Below are 21,214 nucleotides of genomic sequence, written 5' to 3' on the forward strand. Positions count from 1 at the left end.
GTCTCCTCTGTCGCCCAGGCTCGAGTGCAGTGGCCGGATCTCAGCTCACTGCAAGCTCCGCCTCCCGGGTTCACGCCATTCTCCTGCCTCAGCCTCCCGAGTAGCTGGGACTACAGACGCCCGCCATCTCGCCCGGCTAGTTCAAAACCAATTTATTAAAAAAATGCAATACTAGGCCAGGTGCGGTGGCTCAGGCCTATAATCCCAGGACTTTGGGAAGCCGAGGCAGGTGGATCACGAGGTTAGGAGATTGAGACCATCCTGGGTAACAAGGTGAAACCCTGTCTCTACTAAAAATACAAAAAAATTAGGCATGGTGGCGGGTACCTGTAGTACCTGTAGTCCCAGCAACTCAGGGAGGCTGAGGCAGGAGAATCGTGTGAACCCGGGAGGTGGGGGTTGCAGTGAGCAGAAATCACGCCACTGCACTCCACCCTGGGCGACAGAGTGACACTCCGTCTCAAAAAAAAAAAAAGAAAAAAGTAAATACTCTATTTTTTGACAAATTCAACTTCTCAAACTGATGAAAAATTTCTCTGTACCCACAAATATTTGTGTATTCAGTTTGTTAGTTGTACCAGAACGTCAGCAGACAACCTGAATTTTTCACTGTTGAACCATTTCATGACTGGGAACATTATATAAATAAAAATATTTCATTTAATAAAAACTAATTGTGAAAATTAGTCTGCTTAACCAAATTTAATCAAGTGATTTACAGACCCAATAAGGAACGGAATGCAAATTAATTTCAATGAATTTTTTTTTTTTTTTGAGACAGAGTCTTGTTCTGTTGCCAGGGCTGGAGTGCAGGATCTCGGCTCATTGCAAGCTCCGCCTCCTGGGTTCACACCATTCTCCTGCCTCAGCTTCCCGAGTAGCTGGGACTACAGGCGCCCGCACCACGCCCGGCTAATTTTTTTGTATTTTTAGTAGAGACAGGGTTTCACCGTGTTAGCCAGGATGGTCTCAATCTCCTGACCTCCTGATCTGCCCACCTCGGCCTCCCAAAGTGCTGGGATTACAGGCGTGAGCCATCACGCCCAGCCGAATTTCACTAGATTTTTTAAAACTGCGAAGTTATTACCCCTTTTTGGATGAAGTTTCTCTCTTGTTGCCCAGGCTGGAGTGCAATGGTGTGATCTCAGCTCATCGCAACCTCCAACTCCCAGGCTCAATCGATTCTCCTGCCTCAGCCTCCCCAGTAGCTAGGATTACAGACATGCGACACCATGCCTAGCTCATTTTGTATTTTTAGTAGAGATGGGGTTTCTCTATGTTGGTCAGGCAGGTCTCGAACTCCCGATCTCAGGTGATCCGCCTGCCTCGGCCTCCCAAAGTGCTGGGATTATAGGCGTGAGCCACTGCGCCTGAATGTATTACCCTATTTTAAGATGATCCAGGCCGGGCGCGGTGGCTCAAGCCTGTAATCCCAGCACTTTGGGAGGCCGAGATGGGCGGATCACGAGGTCAGGAGATCGAGACCATGCTGGTTAACACGGTGAAACCCCGTCTCTACTAAAAAAAATACAAAAAATTAGCAGGGTGAGGTGGCGGGCGCCTGTAGTCCCAGCTACTCGGGAGGCTGAGGCAGGAGAATGGCGTGAACCCGGGAGGCGGAGCTTGCAGTGAGCTGAGATCCGGCCACTGCACTCCAGCCTGGGTGACAGCGCGAGACTCCGTCTCAAAAAAAAAAAAAAAGATGATCCATTTCCTAAAACTGTACTCGACAACCAAGAATAAGGGATATCGTTAGTTCTGTATGTAGACTGACAGGTAGTCTACTTTCATTAATCAACTCTTGGTTATCAGTGATAATGAGCTACAGAACCACTACTAACTATAAACCATTTAATTTTGTAATCCAGGACCTAGTCATGAGCTGGCATCAAATGTGTTGTTTTGAGATGGGAGTTTTGCTCTTGTTGCCCAGGCTGGAGTGCAATGGAGCGATCTTGGCTCACCGCAACCTCTGCCTCCCGGGTTCAAGTGATTATCCTGCCTCAGCCTCCTGAGTAGCTGGGATTACAGGTGCCCACCACCACGCCTGGCTAATTTTTGTATGTTTAGTAGAGACGGGGTTTCTCCATGTTGGTCAGGCTGATCTCGAACTCCCGACTTCAGGTGATCCGTCCACTTCGGCCTCCCAAAGTGCTGGGATTACAGGCATGAGCTACTGTGCCTGGCAATGTTTTTATTTAAAAAAAAAATAATAATGAAAATGGCCAGGCACGGTGGCTCACAGGGAGACTCCGCATCACAAAACAAACCAAAACAAACCAAAAAATGAGCCGGGCGCGCTGGCTCACACCTGTAATCCCAGCGCTTTGGGAGGCCGAGATGGGTAGATCACGAGGTCAGGAGTTTGAGACCAGCCTGGCCAACATAACATAGTAAAACCCTGTCTCTATTAAAAATACAAAAAATTAGCTAGGCGTGGTGGCGGACACCTGCAGTCCCAGCTACTAGGGAGGATGAGGCAGAAGAATCACTTGAACCTGGGAGGCAGAGGATGCAGTGAGCTGAGATAGCACCACTGCACTCTGGCCTAGGCAACAAAAGCAAAATTCCGTCTCAAAAATAAATAAATAAATAAAAATAAACAAATAAATAATAAAATACACATACACACACACATATTCAAGTCAAGTCACCTTTATTACTTTTTATTACTTTTACTCTCAAACACCCATCCCCAGGGGTGAGAGGGTATCATTTCCTCAAGTCAATCCCGCTTCCCAAACTCTCCACGTGCTTTCCCTCCATCAACAGGCAGAGAGATGCTAGTATCTGAGCTGGGGATGACTGTTAGGAGTCCACAGCTGTTTGGCCATTCTTCTTCATAGTTGTTAAAACAATTTTTTTCCCTTAAGAGATGGCACCTCATTCAGTCATCCAAGTTAGAATGCAGTGGCGCAATCAAGGCTCACTGCAGCCTCAAGATCCCCCAACCTCACTGGAGTTTTTTTTTTTTTTTTTTTTGAGATAAAGTCTTGCTCTATGAAGCCTCGCTCTGTCTCCCAGGCCAGAGTGCAGTGGCGTGATCTCAGCTCACCGCAACCTCCACCTCCTGTGTTCAAGCAATGCTCCTGCCTCAGCCTCCCAAGTAGCTGGGGTTACAGGCACATAGCACTGCGCCCGGCCTTTTTTTTCTTTTCATTTTTTTAAAGACAGGGTCTTACTATGTTGCCCAGGCTGGTCTTGAACTCCTAGGCTCAGGCATCATCCCACCTTGGCCTCCCAAGTCCTGGGATTACAGACATGAGCCACCGCAACCAGAGTGGGATAGATTTCAAGCTGGAAGCCACTTGTTCAGAGTTGGTAAATTGTTTCTGAGTTCCAAGGACTGGGAGTAGCAGCCTGAAATGCTGCGCTGGGAAGTGGTCCGTGGCTCCATCTGGCACTATTGCAAGCGTGTAAGTAAGTCCTATGTATATGAGTATCTCATGCCAATCCCGATTTAGTCAAATCCTAAACATTTCCTAGAGCTAGGAAGCATTAAAAGCTGAGTCTCACTTTAGTACCATAACCCAAAAGTCACAAATCTGATTTGATCCTTTCAGAGAAAAGACACATACGTGCCCACTTTCAGAAGCGTTTTCAAAAAGTGTAACACTTCCAAAGACAATACAGCAGGTCGATTTCCCCAACAGACACTACAGATAGCCTCAAGCAACGCGACATATGTTTCAGTCTAAGAAACTTTTTTTTTTTTTTTTTTTTTTTTTTTTTTTTTTTTTTGAGATGGAGTCTCCCCTCTGTCACCCAGGCTGGAGTGCAATGGCACGATCTCAGTTAATTGCAACCTCCGCCTCCTGGGTTTAAGCAATTCTCCAGCCTCAGCCTCCTGAGTAGCTGGGACTGACTACAGGCGCCCGCCAACACACCTGTTCTATTTTTAGTAGAGACAGGGGTTTCACTGTGTTGGCCAGGATGATCTCGATCTCCTGACCTCGTGATCCGCCGGTCTCGGCCTCCCAAAGTGCTGGGATTCCAGGCCTGAGCCTCCGCGCCCAGCCCAGCTTAAGAAACATGCTTAAAGGAATCGCAGCTAAAACTGACAACAGACTTTGTTTCCAACCTCCTACCAGCACCAGCACCACCAAATGTAAAACTATCTTGTAATGTAATGCTCATATCACACTAATTTGTCTTCTTCTCCACCCCTGTTCAACAATCTACCATGGATAATAATGATTCTCTAGAGAGAGAGAATTAAATTTCCTTTAAAATCAACAAACGTTAACAAATTTGGGCTTCTGTATTTAAAGTAAACATTCACACACACTCACCATCACAATTAAGTTTAGTAAAATACTCTAGCTAAATTGTTTGCAATGAAAACCTCTTAAAAGTAACAACAGCCGGGCACAGTGGCTCACGCCTGTAATCCCAGCACTTTGAGAGGCTGAAGCGGGCGGAACACCTGTGGTCAGGAGTTCAAGACCAGCCTGACCAACATGACGAAATCCCGTCTCTACTAAAAATACAAAAATTAGGTGGACATGATACCGGGTGCCTGTAACCCCAGTTACTCCGGAAGGCTGAGGCAGGAGAATCGCTTGAACCTGGGAGGCAGAGCTTGCAGTGAGCCGAGATTATGCTACTGCACTCCAGCCGGGGTGTTGCAGCGAGACTCCATCTCAAAAAAAAAAAAAAAGAAAAGAAAAGAAAAAAAAAAAGACCCAAGGGCCAACATACAATTTCTCTGCTGAACCCCAGAGGTAAATGGGAAATTAGTTCCCTTTTAGATAAAAAATTTCAACAAAGAGAAAAACTTCATAAATACCTATTGATACCATCTGGATTTAAATACAGTTAACTTCAGCCCCCTAAAATTGAATCTGGACGAAGATAAAATAAACTACTTGCTTTCCACTTTTCCTTTCCTCAACCTTTGAAACAGTGTAAAGGAAGACTTAAACTAAGTTCCCCAAAATGGAACTCGGTACTTTAGCACCATTTCCTATAAAGGCAATAATTAAAATTTCATAGAGAGCAGGCAGTGAGTCTAAATTGTAGCTTGATGTAAAGATATGCCAAGGAATGTCTACAGAGAGTAAAAACAAATCCTGCAACTGAAAGAGGTGCCTCTTTTACTTCCTAGTGTTTGCTTACCGTCACCCTGCATGTCTGAAGTCCATAGTGTCAGATTATCACGTAACAACTGCATGATAAGTGTAGAGTCCTTATAGCTTTCTTCACTCAGCGTATCCAGTTCTGCAATTGCATCATCGAAAGCTGCTTTTGCCAACCTAAAGGTATTTAAATAAATGTATTATAAAAATTAAATCCAAAATCAGAATTAGAAAAGACATGCTAGACATCAATCTCTTCTTCAGTTATTCCAGTGTGTAATAGTGACAATGATACAAAGAAAAAGCAAATACAATAAAAATTAACTTAAAGGTATGTGGAGCACTACTATTTTTTCTTTTTTTGAGATGGAGTCTTGCTCTGTCGCCCAGGCTGGAGTGCAGTGGCGCGATCTGCAGAGGCGCGGCCTCCCAAAGTGCTGGGATTACAGGAGTGAGCCGCCGTGCCCGGCCAAGTTTTTTTTTTTTTTTTTTGAGACGGAGTCTCGCGCTGTCACCCAGGCTGGAGTGCAGTGGCCGGATCTCAGCTCACTGCAAGCTCCGCCTCCCGGGTTCACGCCATTCTCCTGCCTCAGACTCCCGAGTAGCTGGGACTACAGGCACCCGCCGCCTCGCCCGGCTAGTTTTTTGTATTTTTTAGTAGAGACGGGGTTTCACTGTGTTAGCCAGGATGGTCTCGATCTCCTGACCTCGTGATCCGCCGGTCTCGGCCTCCCAAAGTGCTGGGATTACAGGCTTGAGCCACCGCGCCCGGCCCCAAGTTTTTTTTTTAAGAGATTCGTTATGTTGCCCAGGCTGGACCTGAACTCCTGCGTTCAAGCAATCTTCCCACCTTAGCCTCTTGAGTGGCTGGGACCAATGGTACAAACCACCCCCCCCCCGAGATATTTAACAAAGTATTAATGCAAAAAGAAAATCTTGGACAATACCTCAAAGTTTAATAAAATTTAATTTCACATTAATGGAGGCAGGGAAGCAAAGAAAATAAAAGGCAACACAGAAGCCACGGAAATGTGGTCATGTAAGCCTTTTACAGTTTTTTTTTTTTTTTTTTTTTTTTTTTTTTTTGAGACGGAGTCTCGCTCTGTCGCCCAGGCTGGAGTGCAGTGGCGCGATCTCGGCTCACTGCAAGCTCCGCCTCCTGGGTTTACGCCATTCTCCTGCCTCAGCCTCCTGAGTAGCTGGGACTACAGGCGCCCGCCACCGTGCCCGGCTAATTTTTTGTATTTTTAGTAGAGACGGGGTTTCACCGTGGTCTCGATCTCCTGACCTTGTGATCCGCCCGCCTCGGCCTCCCAAAGTGCTGGGATTACAGGCGTGAGCCACCGCGCCCGGCCTGCCTTTTACAGTTTTAAAAGAAAATCCACACCTACTGAATACTGTGTACTATGCCCAAGAAATGATACCAGATACCAATAGAAAAAAAAAAAGAGAGACATAATCTAAGTCCACAATCACCTTAAAACTTTAGAAATGGAGGATGGACAAATGTGTAACTATTTTAAAAGAAGGAGGAGGCTGGGTGTGGTGGCTCACGCCTGTAATCAGCACACTTTGGGTGGCCAATGCGCGCGGGCAGATCACTTGAGGCCAGGAGTTCAAGACCAGCCGGGCCACCATGGCAAAACCTATTAAAAACACAAAAAATTAGCCAAGTATGGTGGTGTATGTCTACAGTCCCAGCTACTCAGGAGGCTGAGGCAGGAGAATTGCTTGAACCCGGGAGGCGGAGGTTGCAGTGAGCTGAAATTGTGCCACTGCACTCCAGCCTGGACAAAAAGAACCAAAAAAAAAAAAAAAAAAGAAGACGACGAAGACTCAAGTGCTACTCTAAATGAAGTATCTCAGGGACCCAGGAGGAGCAATTAATGGGAAGGTCAAATTTGAGCTAACCTTAATGGATCAGGAGAAAGCAAAAAGAACACACTTCAAGTTTAAGCAAAAGCATGAGCAAAGGCATGGAAGTGACTTAAAACTGGAGCTACACGTGGGACAGCTAGACTGGAGTCTGACAAGGAAAGGTGCAACCACCAGTATCAGTTAAATAGCCAAAGCTTCTTCAGTTATGACCCCTATCCTGGACAAACTCAACTAGCCATTTAGAATATTTTTAGATTGGCTGAGTGCAGTGGCTCACGCCTGTAATCCCAGCACTCTGGGAGGCTGAGGTGGGTGGATCACCTGAGGTCAGGGGTTCGAGACCAGCTTGACCAATATGGTGAAATCCCGTCTCTACTAAAAATGCAAAAAAAAAAAAATCAGTCGAGCACAGTGAAGCATGCCTGTAATAGTCAACGTTAAAGTTCTAATGTATCAGTTAATCTACTTTCCTCAATCTCTGAAAGGCTTTCACTTAAAAAATCTACTTGGCTTAAGCAGTGGTCCTCGACAAACCAAAAAAAAAAAACACACAAAAAGCAGAAGAGGCCGGGCATGGTGGCTCACGTCTGTAATCCCAGCACTTTGGGAGGTCAAGGCAGGCAGATCACGAGATCAGGAGATCAAGACCATCCAGGCTAACACGGTGAAACCCCATCTCTACTGAAAATATTAAAAAATTAGCCAGGCTTGGTGGCAGGTGCCTGTAGTTCCAGCCACTCGGGAGGCTGAGGCAGGAGAATGGCGTGAACCCAGGAGGCGGAGCTTGCAGTGAGCCGAGATCGCGCCACTGCACTCCAGCCTGGACAACAGAGCAAGACTTCATTGAAAAAAAAAAGCAAAAAACAACCATTTTGCTACTGCAATATTTACTGTAAAAATTTAAAAGAGGCCGGGTGCAGTGGCTCACGCCTGTAATCTCAGTACTTGGGGAGGCTGAGGTGACCGGATCACTTAAGGTGAGGTCAAGACTAGCCTGGCCAACATGGTGAAACCCCGTCTCTACATAAAAATACAAAAATCAGCCAGGTATGGTGGTGGGCATCTATAATCCCAGATACTTGGGAGGCTGAGGCAGGAGAATCGCTTGAAACCGGGAGGCAGAGATTGCAGTGAGCCAAGATTGTGCCACTGCACTCCAGCCTGGGCAACAGTGACAGGCTCTGCTTCAAAAAAAACAAAAAAAACAACAACAAAAAAACCAACAAAACAAACAAAAAACAAAGGAAAAGAAAAGAAAAGGCCAGGCATGGTGGCATCCTCCTCTAGTGACAGCTACTTGGAGGCTCAGGTACGCGATCAGCTGAGCTCAGGAAGCCATGACTGCAGTGAGCTATGAGTGCACAACTGCAGAGACGGAACAAGATCCTGTCTGGGGAAAAAAAAAAAGGTACACACAGAATTTTCAGTCCCAATTCCACCTCAAGGTGAAGTTAAATACAAGGACTGAAGCAAATACTTAATGCATCCATGTTCACAGCAGCACTGTACTCACCACAGAAAAAGGGTGGAAAGATACCCACTGACCACTCAAAGTTTAATGACTAAACAATGTGTCAAAACACGTAAAATGAATTGTGTGAATTCAGTCACGGAAAGGACTGAAGCTCTGATTGATGCTTTTACATGGATAAAAACGTGATGCTAGATGAAATAAAAACAGCCACAAAAGGACAAATATTATATAATCCCACTTACATGAGGTATCTAGAATGGGCGCAAAATTCATAATGACAAAGTAAAATAAAAGTTACTAGCAGGTGGGCAGAGGGGAAATGAAGTTATTGTTTGTTTAATGGCTGTAATTTGCTTTGTGTGGGGTGAAGAGAAAGTTTTCAAATAAATAGTGGTGATTACACAACACTGTCAAGGTATTTGGTGCCACTAAATTGTGTGTGTGTGTGTGCGCGCGTGTGTATTTTTTGAAACAAAGTCTTGCTTTGTCACCCAGGCTAGAGTGTACTGGTGTAATCAAGGCTCACTGCAACCTCTGCCTTCTGGGTTCAAACGATTCTCCTGTCTCAGCCTCCCGAATAGCTGGGATTACAGGCATGCACCACCATACCCGGCTAATTTTGTATTCTTAGTTGAGACAGAGTTTTGCCATATTGGTCAGATTGGTTTCGAACTCCTGATCTCAGGTGATCCACCCGCCTCAGCCTCCCAAAGTGCTGGGATTACAGGTGTGAGCCACCGCGCCGAGGCTATCACAACTTTTTAAAAGTAAAAAGCTATGTACATACAAATATTCCTTACATTTGTATCTACATTATCAAAACCTGGGAACAAGCTGAAGTATAAATGGGGGAACAGTGTAACACACATTAGTAAGACTGAAACTTGTTTATGCTAAAACAGAAAATATAAAATTATGTTTTCGACGAGAGTAACTATTAAAAACATGCCCATAAAGACAGAAAACTGGCTGGGTGTGGTGGCTCACGCTTGTACTTTCAACACTTTGGGAGGCCAAGGCAGGCGGATCACTTGAGGTCAGGAGTTCCAGACCAGCCTAGCCAACACGGTGAAACCCTGTCTCTACTAAAAACACAAAAAAAGTTAGATGGGCATGTTGGCAGGCCCCTGTAACTCCAGTAACTCAGGAGGCTGAGGCAGAAGAATCACTTGAACCCAGGAGGTGGAGGTTGCAGTGATCTGAGATGGCGTCACTGCACTCTAGCCTGGAAGACAAAGTGAGACATCGTCTCAAATTTTAAAAAAAGACTGAAAACTAATATATAAAATTAAAATAATTCTATCTTATAATTCCTCTCATTTCCTTCCTCTACTCATTTTTGTTTTTTTTTTTGAGACAGAGTCTCGCTCTGTCACCCAGACTGGGGTGCAGTGGCCGGATCTCAGCTCACTGCAAGCTCCACCTCCTGGGTTTACGCCATTCTCCTGCCTCAGCCTCCCCAGTAGCTGGGACTACAGGCACCTGCCACCTCGCCCGGCTAAGTTTTTGTATTTTTAGTAGAGAGGGGGTTTCACTGTGTTAGCCAGGATGGTCTCGATCTCCTGACCTCGTGATCCGCCCATCTCGGCCTCCCAAAGTGCTGGGATTACAGGCTTGAGCCACCGCGCCTGGCCCTTCCTCTACTCATTTTAACACGTTAGATTTCAATCTACCAAAATATCCCACATAAAAATACTTACCCTGACTGCTACGCTAGTGGGTTGAGATAGGTCTGTTTTAATACTATCCAAAGTAGTTTCAGTAAGAGTCAAAAGAATCAATACGCAGCCAAGTCTACAAAGGCAGGCCCAAGAAACAATACGGAAAATCCAAATAGCTACCCCTTAACTTTCTTTCTTTTTTTTTTTTTTTTTTTTTTTTGAGACGGAGTCTCGCTCTGTCACCCAGGCTGGAGTGCAGTGGCGCGATCTCGGCTCACTGCAAGCTCCGCCTCCCGGGTTTACGCCATTCTCCTGCCTCAGCCTCCCGAGTAGCTGGGACTACAGGCGCCCGCCACCTCGCCCGGCTAGTTTTTTGTATTTTTTAGTAGAGACAGGGTTTCACCGTGTTAGCCAGGATGGTCTCGATCTCCTGACCTCGTGATCCGCCCGTCTCGGCCTCCCAAAGTGCTGGGATTACAGGCTTGAGCCACCACGCCCGGCTACCCCTTAACTTTCAAGCTGAGAGCTTTTTTCTTCCCCACAACTTACCTGCAGGCACGGTCAGGGGAATTAAGAATTTCGTAGTAGAATACGGAAAAATTGAGAGCAAGACCTAAGCGAATAGGATGCGTTGGTGGAAGTTCTGTCATTGCAATATCACTAGCAGCTTTATAAGCCACTAGGCTGTTCTCCGCAGCCTCCTTCCTGTCATTTCCTGTGGCAAATTCTGCCAGATACCTGTGGTAGTCCCCTTTCCTAAAACAAAACCAAAATTAAAAAAAAAAAAATTTTAAACCAGGAATGACGATTTTTAAAGGAAAATAAGCTAAAATTGTTCTATATTATATAAAATATGCGACAAAAATATATGTAACAATTAGCAGGTATACTTCAATAATTTTAAATACCCTCAGGAATAATTGGCTTCCTTTTGTGTTTTTCCTTAGACATTTCATATTACTAAATATAAGCAAAAATCCCAAGGAAATTAACTGAGGAGCCTCTAAAAATTAACAAAATTATCACCTAATAAACCAGAATTAAGCAAGTGGTTCCAAGGAATGGCATGACTGTTTATTAAAAATAAAATAAAATTTCTATATAAAACACTAAGCACTGTGAAATGTATGCCGCTTGGGGGAAGGGAATGGGATAGGTCTCACAAAAACAAAGAATATAAAATAAGCAAAAGCTGGGAACAATCTGAAGTATAAATGGGAGAACAGTTTAACACACATTAGTAAGACTGAAACTTGTTTATGCTAAAACAGAAAATATAAAATTATGTTTTCTACGAGTAACTATTAAAAATTTTACATTTTTATAATAGTCCATCTTTTTATTCCAATATTAACTATCCTTCTAACATTGAACAATTATTCTTAAATAAAAGTTGAAAACCCACATAGAAAAAAGTTGTAATTCTAAAAGGACCAACTTTCAATCTTACATTTTCCCTTCTAGTATAGAACCTACATTTTATAATAGAAAACCTTGGACTCGCCAGTGTTAGCTGCTGGAATGAGGTGTTTGTCCAGTACATCCAGAATGTCACAACAGATTAACTTTAGCTCAGTCTCAACCTGAAAAAATAAAAATAAATTTTTTTAAAAAATCTGATTAAGTCTAGAAATTCTACAAATTATTACACATTCTATCTCTGGTTTTTAGGAGGAGAGCTTAGTATTAAAAAGAATTAATAACCACCTCCCAACTCCCTTCTTCCTTCTTGACACAAAAGCAGAGAAAAGCTGCCTCTAGGTTATAAAAAGCATCTTTTCCTTTCTGCATGCTATTGTTACATACACACATGCAGGCGCACATACGCCAGCCCCCACACTCCCTTCTCAGTCCAGTTACAGAATTACCAATGACTAAAACACTGATGCTTCTTGATAAATGCTGGTCAATTACATGAATTAACTTCTTCCACAAGGTAGCAATGTAAACACATTGTTCTAAGATCAACTTAAAAGAATTTAATAAGCAGAGCTAGGATTTGAACTCAGGCCAGTTGCAAGGGACAAAATCAAAATTTAAACCCAGGCAGTTTGCCTTCAGCACTCACATTCCTAACAGTCACCAGGCAATTCCTTAAATGGCAGAGATCTGTAACTAGTTAAGACACCAAAAACCTATCTACCAAAGTAGCTATTGCCACCATCTCTATCCACTGATAATGCTGAACGCGTACACCACCTCTGGACGCACATCCCCAGCTTGCTTCCTATTTGCTATTAACTCATGCACTATTGCTGAACCTTTCGTTCCTCTCCATGCCCCCGGAACCTCCGTTTCACTGTAAAACATTCTCTCACTTTTTCTTCTATAATCACATCCTTATCCCAAGCAAAATCATTTTCTGAATAAACCACCGCCCTGACGGCTTTTCCAACAGAGACTGGTCTAGGAAAAGGAAGATTTCTAAGTTCTCCTAGCTCCTTGCACAGTCAATGACTGCTCTCCTATTACTCCAAATCCTTCCTCCTCACAAGCTGATATTCTACATTCTATTTCTCAGCTTCTGTCTTCAGTAGATCTCTACACCCTTCTCCCAGATTCACTCAATGTCTACAGCAAACCCATCCGATACCTGAGATCACACCAAGGTATGGTGTGGCCGTGTTCCATTCGACAAGCTCTTGGCTCTCTACTCCAAGACTTCCACTTGTCCACACCCATGACCGCGCTGCCCTATACTAGCAGTCTGAATTGTAACACTCCACTCTGGGCCCATGGCTTCCTTTTTCAGTTCCTCTTCTCTTGTAATTTCTATTTATGGACTCATCAAGACACCTGGACTCTTTTACTTTTTCCTTCTTTGATTCAGAGTTTCGCACTCATTGCCAAGGCTGGATGGGGTGTAGTGGCTCGATCTTGGCTCACTGCAACCTCCGCCTCCTGGGTTCAAGCAATTCTCCTGTCTCAGCCTCCTGAACAGCTGGGATTACAGGCACGTGCCACCATGCCTGGCTAATTTTTGTATTTTTAGTAGAGACGGGGTTTCACCATGTTGGTCAGGCTGCTCTCGAACTCCTGACCTCAGGTGTGACCCACCCACCTTGGCCTCCCAAAGTGCTGGGGTTACAGGCATGAGCCACCACGCCTCGCCACTTTTTCTTTTTTAATGCATGTATCTCATCTAAGACATCAGACTCTTGAGCTTTTTACGTCTTCTCCCACTTTATCAGTTGCTGTCTTTGATTCCCACTTCCCTTTCCCAGGCAGCCAAAATCCCACAGAAATCCCACAGTGGAGCTCCTGGGCTTGTTTCTTTAGCACTTTCAACTTCCTCACCTCCTCCTTCCACTGGGACACTCAACTTGTCTACTGACCAACCAAATTCTTTGACCCAACATATTTCAGGGTAATGGTTAACACATCAACCCCAGCTTACAATTTTAGAGACAGGGTCTCACTTTTTTGCCCACTACTGGGCTTAAGCGATCCTCCTGCCTCTGTCTTCCCCGAGTGCTGGGGTTACAGCCACGAGACACCACGCCCGGCCCCAGCTCACAACTTTCTAAGTGACCTCAGGTATGTTAAACACTCAAAATCCTGGCTTGTGCATTCATAGGTTGGGATAATGCCTCCCCCTTCCAGTGCTATTTTAAAGATTTCACGTACTACCTTACACAAATACATATAACAGAAATATTTCTCTACTCAGGACAGTGCCCAGTACAGCTGGCGAGTCAGTAACTGTGGTTCCCCCACCTTTCCCTCTCCCAACCAAGCTCACTTTCCACCTGCCCTGTAATTCTCTTCCTTGTTCTCGTTCATGCGTTACGTGCCTGTCTCTTCCACTAAATCAGTTTCTCACCAGCAGCACTACTGGAGTTTGCTGTGGGGCCGTGCTGCGCACAGTAGAATGGTTAGCAGCATCCTGTCTCCACCCCACTAGATGCTAGCAGCACCCCCTAAGTGACAAAAGTATCTCTAGACATTGTCAAATGTCCTCTGAAGGACAAAAGCACCTCTAATTGAAAACTGCTGCATTAGAGTGATGGCTATACAACTTTTTTAACAAGACCTACAATAAGAAACATTTTATATATGCATCTACACACACAGTATGTAAAATAACTTCATTAAATAATCCTTATGCTTACAGTGTTCCACTCTGATATGTTCTATTCTGTTGAAAAAACTAGGCCAGGTGTGGTGCCTCACACCTCTAATCCCAGCACTTTGGGAGGCCTAGACTGGCAGATCACCTGAGGTCAGAAGTTCCAGACCAGTCTGGCGAACATGGTGAAACCCCATCTCTACTAAAAATACAAAAATTTACCAGTTGTGGTGGCAGGCACCGGTAATCCCAGCTACTTAGGAGGCTGAGGCAGGAGAATCACTTGAACACGGGAGGCAGACGTTATAATGAGCTGAGATCACACCACTGCACTCCAGTCTGGGCAACAAGGGCGAAACTTCCTCTTTAAAAAAAGAAAAAAAAAAAGGGCCGGGCACGATGGCTCAAGCCTGTAATCCCAGCACTTTGGGAGGCCGAGACGGGTGGATCACAAGGTCAGGAGATCGAGATCATCCTGGCTAACACGGTGAAACCCTGTCTCTACTAAAAGACACAAAAAACTAGCCGGGCGAGGTGGCGGGCGTCTGTAGTCCCAGCTACTCAGGAGGTTGAGGCAAGAGAATGGCGTGAACCTGGGAGGCGGAGCTTGCAGTGAGCCGAGATCTGGCCACTGCACTCCAGCCTGGGCGACGGAGCGAGACTTCGCCTCAAAAAAAAAAGAAAAAGAAAAAAGGCCAGCCACGGTGGCTCACACCTATAATCCCAGCACTTTGGAAGGCCGAGGCGGGCGGATCACAAGGTCAGGAAATCGAGACCATCCTGGCTAACACGGTGAAACCCCGTGTCTGCTAAAAATACAAAAAATTAACCGGGTGTGGTGGCTGGCGCAGTAGTCCCAGCTACTGTGGAGGCTGAGGCAGGAGAATGGCGTGAACCCGGGAGGCGGAGCTTGCAGTGAGTGGAGATCGTGCCACTGCACTCCAGCCTGGGTGACAAGGTGAGTCTGGGGGGCCGGGGGGAAGAGGAATGAGACAAATTAACCCAGTATATTTGTTGTGTGTGTGTGTGTGTGTTTTTTTTTGAGACAGAGCCTTACTCTGTCACCCAGGCAGGAGTGCAGTGGCACGATCTCGGCTCACTGCAAGCTCCCCCTCTCGGGTTCACGCCATTCTCCTGCCTCAGCCTCCACAGTAGCTGGGACTACAGGCGCCCGACACCACGCCCGGCTAATTTTTTCTATTTTTAGTAGAGACGGGGTTTCACCATGTTAGCCAGGATGGTCTGGATCTCCTGACCTCGTGATCCGCCCGCCTCGGCCTCCCAGAGTGCTGGGATTACAGGAATGAGCCACCATGCCCAGCCAACCCACCGTATTTTTTTAAAAAACAGTCATCATTTTGCTTGAAAATAACAACAGTTCCCCCTTACCCAAGAGGCATCCATTCTGAGACCAGCCAGTGGATGTGCTGAAACCATGAATAATACCAAATCTGATATAGACTATGTTTTGTCCTATACATACATAGCCATGGGAAAGTTTAACTTATAAACTAGGCACAAAGATTAATAACGGAAACATTATAACATACTGTAATGTAAGTTATATGAATGCAGTCTCCTTCTCTCTCAAAACCTCTTAGTGTACCGTCCTACAGGTAACTCAAACTGTGCATAAAGGGGGACGACGGCACAGCAATCTCACCATTTGCCGATATTCCCGAATCATTTTTAGCTTGTCTTCTCCTCCCTTGTTTTCTTCTTTCTGTTCAATGCTGCTGATTATTCTCCAGGAGGCTCTTCTAGCTCCAATCACATTCTTATATGCAACAGATAGGAGGTTTCTTTCTTCAACTGTCAGCTCCACATCCATCCCTGCTACTTTCTTCATTGACTCCACCATTTCTGCATGGGAAAAGGAAAAGTCAGATCTTACAAACTGGAAGTTTTCTTAACATATCCCATTCAAAGTAGGTTTTTTTCTGTCAAGCTACTGGAAAAAAAATTTTTCAACAAAAATAATTTCATAATCATCAAAACTAGTATGAGTAAAAAGCCAAAAACATGTAAAGGAAACCAAACTAAGAGCCAATGCAAAGACTCTAGAATGTAAGTTCTATGGAATCAGGAAGACTTCATATACTATCTAATATAATTTAGTGTGGTCTGAAAGCACCTCTCTAATTAGGCATACCTAACCATTTTCCAGCCAAAAAAAAGGAAAAAAAAGCCGCCAGTTTAAGAGAAAGATTAAGAATTTACAGATGCTAAAACGTATTGTCTTACAAATAAATAGTATTTCCAAAAAAACAAGAGAAGGGGCAATTTGTTCATACAGCAAAAATGTACGGAGTGTATGGTTGGCCACCAACAGACTTTGGATGTTTTCTATCCTTCCTCGTATGAAGCTCCTTCTGGTGAAACTTCTGATGACTCCTATTTGTTACCACTAGGTGGCGAGCAAAGAAAGGGGCCCAGAGAAGCCTTGGGATCTATCGCAAGCATAGGGAAATACAGCTAACAGCGTGTGAATGCAAAGCGCAATAGCACAAGAAATAGTAACTGAATGAATACATTAACAGAAACTTATTTTGATGCTGTATTACCACGTGGCTCTCCAACATTACCCACGTTTGAATCTTTGGTGATGAGACTCAAGAATCTGCATTTTACGCCAGTAGTAGTGGCTCATACCCCTAGCACTTTGGGAACTGAGGCAGGAGAATCACTTGAGCTCAGGAGTTCGAGACCAGCCAGGGCAACACGGTCAGACCCTGTCTCTAAAAAATTAAAATAGAGGCTGGACATGCTGGTAGTCCCAGCACTTTGGCAGGCCGAGGTGGGCGCGTTACGAGGTCAAGAGATAGAGACTATTCTGGCCAACATGGTGAAACACCATCTTTACAAAAAATACATAAAAATTAGCTGGGCGTGGTGATGCGCACCTGTACTCCCAGGTACTCCAGAGACTGAGACAGGAGAATCGCTTGAACCTGGGAGGTGGAGATTGCAGTGAGCCAACACTGTGCTACTGCACTCCAGCCTGGCAACAGATGGAGACTCCACCTCAAAATTAATTAATTAATTAAAATAGGCTGGATGCAGTGGCTTACGCCTATAATCCCAGAACTGTGGGAGGCCAAGGTGGGCAGATCACACTTGAGGTCACGAATTCAAGACCAGCCTGACCAATGTGCACACCACCACAATCCCAGCTACTTGGGAAGCTGAGGCAGCAGAATAGCTTGAACCCAGGAGGCAGAGATTGCAGTGAGCTGAGATCGCGCCACTGTATTGCCACTCGGGGCAACATAGCAAGACTCGTGTCAAAAAAACAACAACAACAAAAATTATCTGCATTTAAATAAGCATCCTTAGCATTCATTAACACCCTAAGCATAAGTATACTTTAACTAACAGGTATAAAGAGATAGTGACTTCATAAAACACTACTAAATTGGGTGGGCACAGTGGCTCAAGCCTGTAATCTCAGCACTTTGGGAGGCCAAGTCTGATGGATCGCCTGAGGTCAGGAATTCGAGAACAGCCTGGCCAACACGGTGAAACCCCGTCTCTACTAAAAATACAAAAATTAGCTGGGCATGGTGGTGTACGCTTGTAATCCCAGCTACCATGGAGGCTGAGGCAGGAGAATTGCTTGAACCTGAGAGGCAGACGCTGCAGTGAACTGAGATCGCGCCACCGCACTCCAGCCTGGGTGACAGAGCGAGACCCCGTATCCAAAAAAAAAAAAAAAAACCAAAACACAAAACAAAAACCAAAACACTACTAAATTAAGGGGAGTGTACCTAATGTATCCAGGAAAATATGTTTCAAAAATTAATCCTTGGGCCGGGCGCGGTGGCTCAAGCCTGTAATCCCAGCACTTTGGGAGGCCGAGACGGGCGGATCACGACGTCAGGAGATCGAGACCATCCTGGCTAACACCGTGAAACCCCGTCTCTACTAAAAATACAAAAAACTAGCCGGGCGAGGTGGCGGGCGCCTGTAGTCCCAGCTACTCGGGAGGCTGAGGCAGGAGAATGGCGTAAACTCGGGAGGCGGAGCTTGCAGTGAGCTGAGATCTGGCTTGAACCTGAGAGGCAGACGCTGCAGTGAACTGAGATCGCGCCACTGCACTCCAGCCTGGGAGACAGAGCAAGACTCCGTCTCAAAAAAAAAAAAAAAAAAAAAAAAATTAATCCTTTTGGGAATATAAAAAAAAGAATATTTTGTAAAGTCTCTTTGAAAAAAAATTGGCAATGTTTTAATAAACATTTACCACATGACTCAGCAATCCTAGTTCTATGTATTATACAGAAGAAAAATAAACCTTTACAAAGACTTTTACACACTCACTCACTCACAGCAACTATATTCATAATAGCCAAAAAGTGGAAACCACACAAATGTGCATCCAGAGGGGAAATGAATAAGCAAACTGGTGCTCATATCTGTAAGATGGGCACCACTCAAAAGTAAAGAATTCACTGTCCATGCACAGTAGCTCACATCTCTAATCGCAGTATTTGGGGAGGCCAAGACAGGAGGATTACTCAAGCCCAGTAGTTTGAGACCAACCTGGGCAACATGGAGAGACACTGCCTCTGCAATAATTAGCTAGGTGTGGGGGTGTGTGCCTGTAGTCTCAACTACTCAGGAGGCTAAGGCAAGAGAACTGCTTGAGCCCAGGAATTCCGGCCTGCAGTGAGCTATTAGGTTGGTGCAAAATTAACTGCGGATTTTGCTATTAAAAGTAATGGTGGCCGGGCTCAAGCCTGTAATCCCAGCACTTTGGGAGGCCGAGACGGGCGGATCACGAGGTTAGGAGATCGAGACCATCCTGGCGAACACGGTGAAACCCCGTCTCTACTAAAAAATACAAAAAACTAGCCGGGCGAGGCGGCGGGCGCCTGTAGTCCTAGCTATTCGGGAGGCTGAGGCAGGAGAATGGCGTAAACCCGGGGGGCGGAGCTTGCAGTGAGCTGAGATCCGGCCACTGCACTCTAGCCCGGGCGACAGAGCCAGACTCCGTCTCAAAAAAAAAAAAAAAAAAGTAATGGTAAAAACCACAATTACTTTGTATAATCCTAACACTGTACTCCAGCTTGGATGACAGAGCAAGAGACCCTGTGTCCAGAAAGAGAAGAGGAGGAGAGGAGAAAATAATTAACTGATAACAAGCAACAACATGGAATAATCTCAAAAAGATATTAAGTGAAAAGAGCTAGATTAAAAAGACTGTCATTCCATTTATATCAAACTACAAAAAACACAAACTAAAAAGACAAAGCAAATGGTTATCAAGGTGCAGGGGTGAAGTGAGGGGCTTTTGTGCAAAGGAGAGCTCACGGAATTGTACCTGTAGAAGTGGCACGTTTAACTGTACACCTCAAGCTGAGGTTTCTAATGCAATTCTGAACCATTAAAGAAGGATGACACGTCGGGTGCAGTGGCTCACACCTGTCATCTTAGCACTCTGGGAGGCTGAGGCAGGTTGGTCACCTGAGGTCAGGAGTTCAAGACCAGCCTGGCCAACACGGTGACACCCCGTCTCTACTAAAAATACACAAATTAGACTGGGCACGGTAGCTCACGCCTGTAATCCCAGCACCTTGGGAGGCTGAGGCAGACAGATCACCTGAGGTCGGGAGATCAAGACCAGCCTGACCAGCATGGAGAAACTCCGTCTCTACTAAAAATATGAAAAAATTAGCCAGGGCCGGGCACGGTGGCTCAAGCCTGTAATCCCAGCACTTTGGGAGGCCGAGACGGGCGGATCACGAGGTCAGGAGATCGAGACCATCCTGGCTAACACGGTGAAACCCCGTCTCTACTAAAAAATACAAAAAACTAGCCAGGCGAGGTGGCGGGCCTCTGTAGTCCCAGCTACACAGGAGGCTGAGGCAGGAGAATGGCGTAAACCCGGGAGGCGGAGCTTGCAGTGAGCTAAGATCCGGCCACTGCACTCTAGCCCGGGAGACAGAGCGAGACTCCGTCTCAAAAAAAAAAAAAAAAAAAAAGAAAAAGAAAAAATTAGCCGGACGTGGTGGCACATGCCTGTAATTCCAGCTACTCAAGAGGCTAAGGCAGGAGAATCACTTGAACTCGGGAGGCGGAGGTTGCAGTGAGTGGAGATCGCGCCACTGCACTCCAGTCTGGGCAACAAGAGCAAAACTCCACCTCAAAAAAAAAGAAAAACAAAAATACAAAAAATAGCCGGGCACGGTGGCAGGCGCCTGTAGTGGCAGCTACTCAGGAGGGTGAGGCAGGGGAATGGCTTGAACCCCAGAGACGGAGCTTGCAGTGAGCTGAGATCGCACCATTGCACTCCAGGCTGGGCAAGAGTGAGATTCTGTCTCCAAAAACACAAAATTTTACAATATGGTAATAAGACCACTCATTAATTCATTTGTAGGAGTCTGAAAGCATTCATTTAAAACATGCCCAATTTTGTTTTCTAAACTATAGTCATGAAACAGGCTAAATTTAGAAGCAGCGGACTAAGTAATCTCACCTCCACACTAGTTTAATTCTCAAAAATCAGCAAGTCAAATATAACTCAGAGGTAAGCCTGTAATTAAACTTTCGTGTTTTTTTTTGTTTGTCTGTTTGTTTGTTTGAGACGGAGTCTGCTCTGTCGCCCAGGCGAGAGTGCAGTGGCACGATCTCGGTTCACTGCAAGTTCTGCCTCCTGGGTTCACACCATTCTCCTGCCTCAGCCTCCCGAGTAGCTGGGACTACAGGCGCCCACCACCACGCCCGGCTAATTTTTTGTATTTTTAGTAGAGACGGGGTTTCACCGTGTTAATCAGGATAGTCTCGATCTCCTGATCTCGAGATCCGCCTGCCTCAGCCTCCCAATGTGCTGGGATTGTAGGCGTGAGCCACTGCGCCCAGCCAATTAAACTTTCTAAACTGATCGCAAAGTAAATCTTAATCCAGCTACACAAAAACAGTACCATTAATTCTTTTAATTTTAAGGCTTTACAATATTCTATACAGAAAAACTACGCACAGATGTCCAATACTACCAAAAATTTAACAGTTACATATCTCGAATATTACTCCACATGATTTCATTTTCTTCAAATTT

The 21,214-nt window shown here is 45.2% G+C and overlaps 1 protein-coding gene across 4 annotated transcripts in view; it reads right to left on the reverse strand.

Moving 5' to 3' along the window:
• YWHAE (tyrosine 3-monooxygenase/tryptophan 5-monooxygenase activation protein epsilon) overlaps positions 1 to 21,214 on the reverse strand; it is a 59,975-nt gene that overhangs the window by 4,599 nt on the left and 34,162 nt on the right. For all 4 annotated transcript variants that reach the window (XM_015118180.3, XM_015118182.3, XM_015118181.3 and 1 more), the window contains 4 exons: positions 15,824 to 16,023; positions 11,568 to 11,674; positions 10,641 to 10,847; positions 5,119 to 5,255 (listed from right to left, as the gene is read on the reverse strand). In XM_015118180.3, coding sequence (XP_014973666.1) covers positions 5,119 to 5,255; positions 10,641 to 10,847; positions 11,568 to 11,674; positions 15,824 to 16,023 — 651 coding nt within the window. The remainder of the gene's footprint in view (positions 1 to 5,118; positions 5,256 to 10,640; positions 10,848 to 11,567; positions 11,675 to 15,823; positions 16,024 to 21,214) is intronic.

This window comes from Macaca mulatta, chromosome 16 (genome assembly GCF_049350105.2).
Source record: "Macaca mulatta isolate MMU2019108-1 chromosome 16, T2T-MMU8v2.0, whole genome shotgun sequence".
NCBI classification, from domain to species: domain Eukaryota; kingdom Metazoa; phylum Chordata; class Mammalia; order Primates; family Cercopithecidae; genus Macaca; species Macaca mulatta.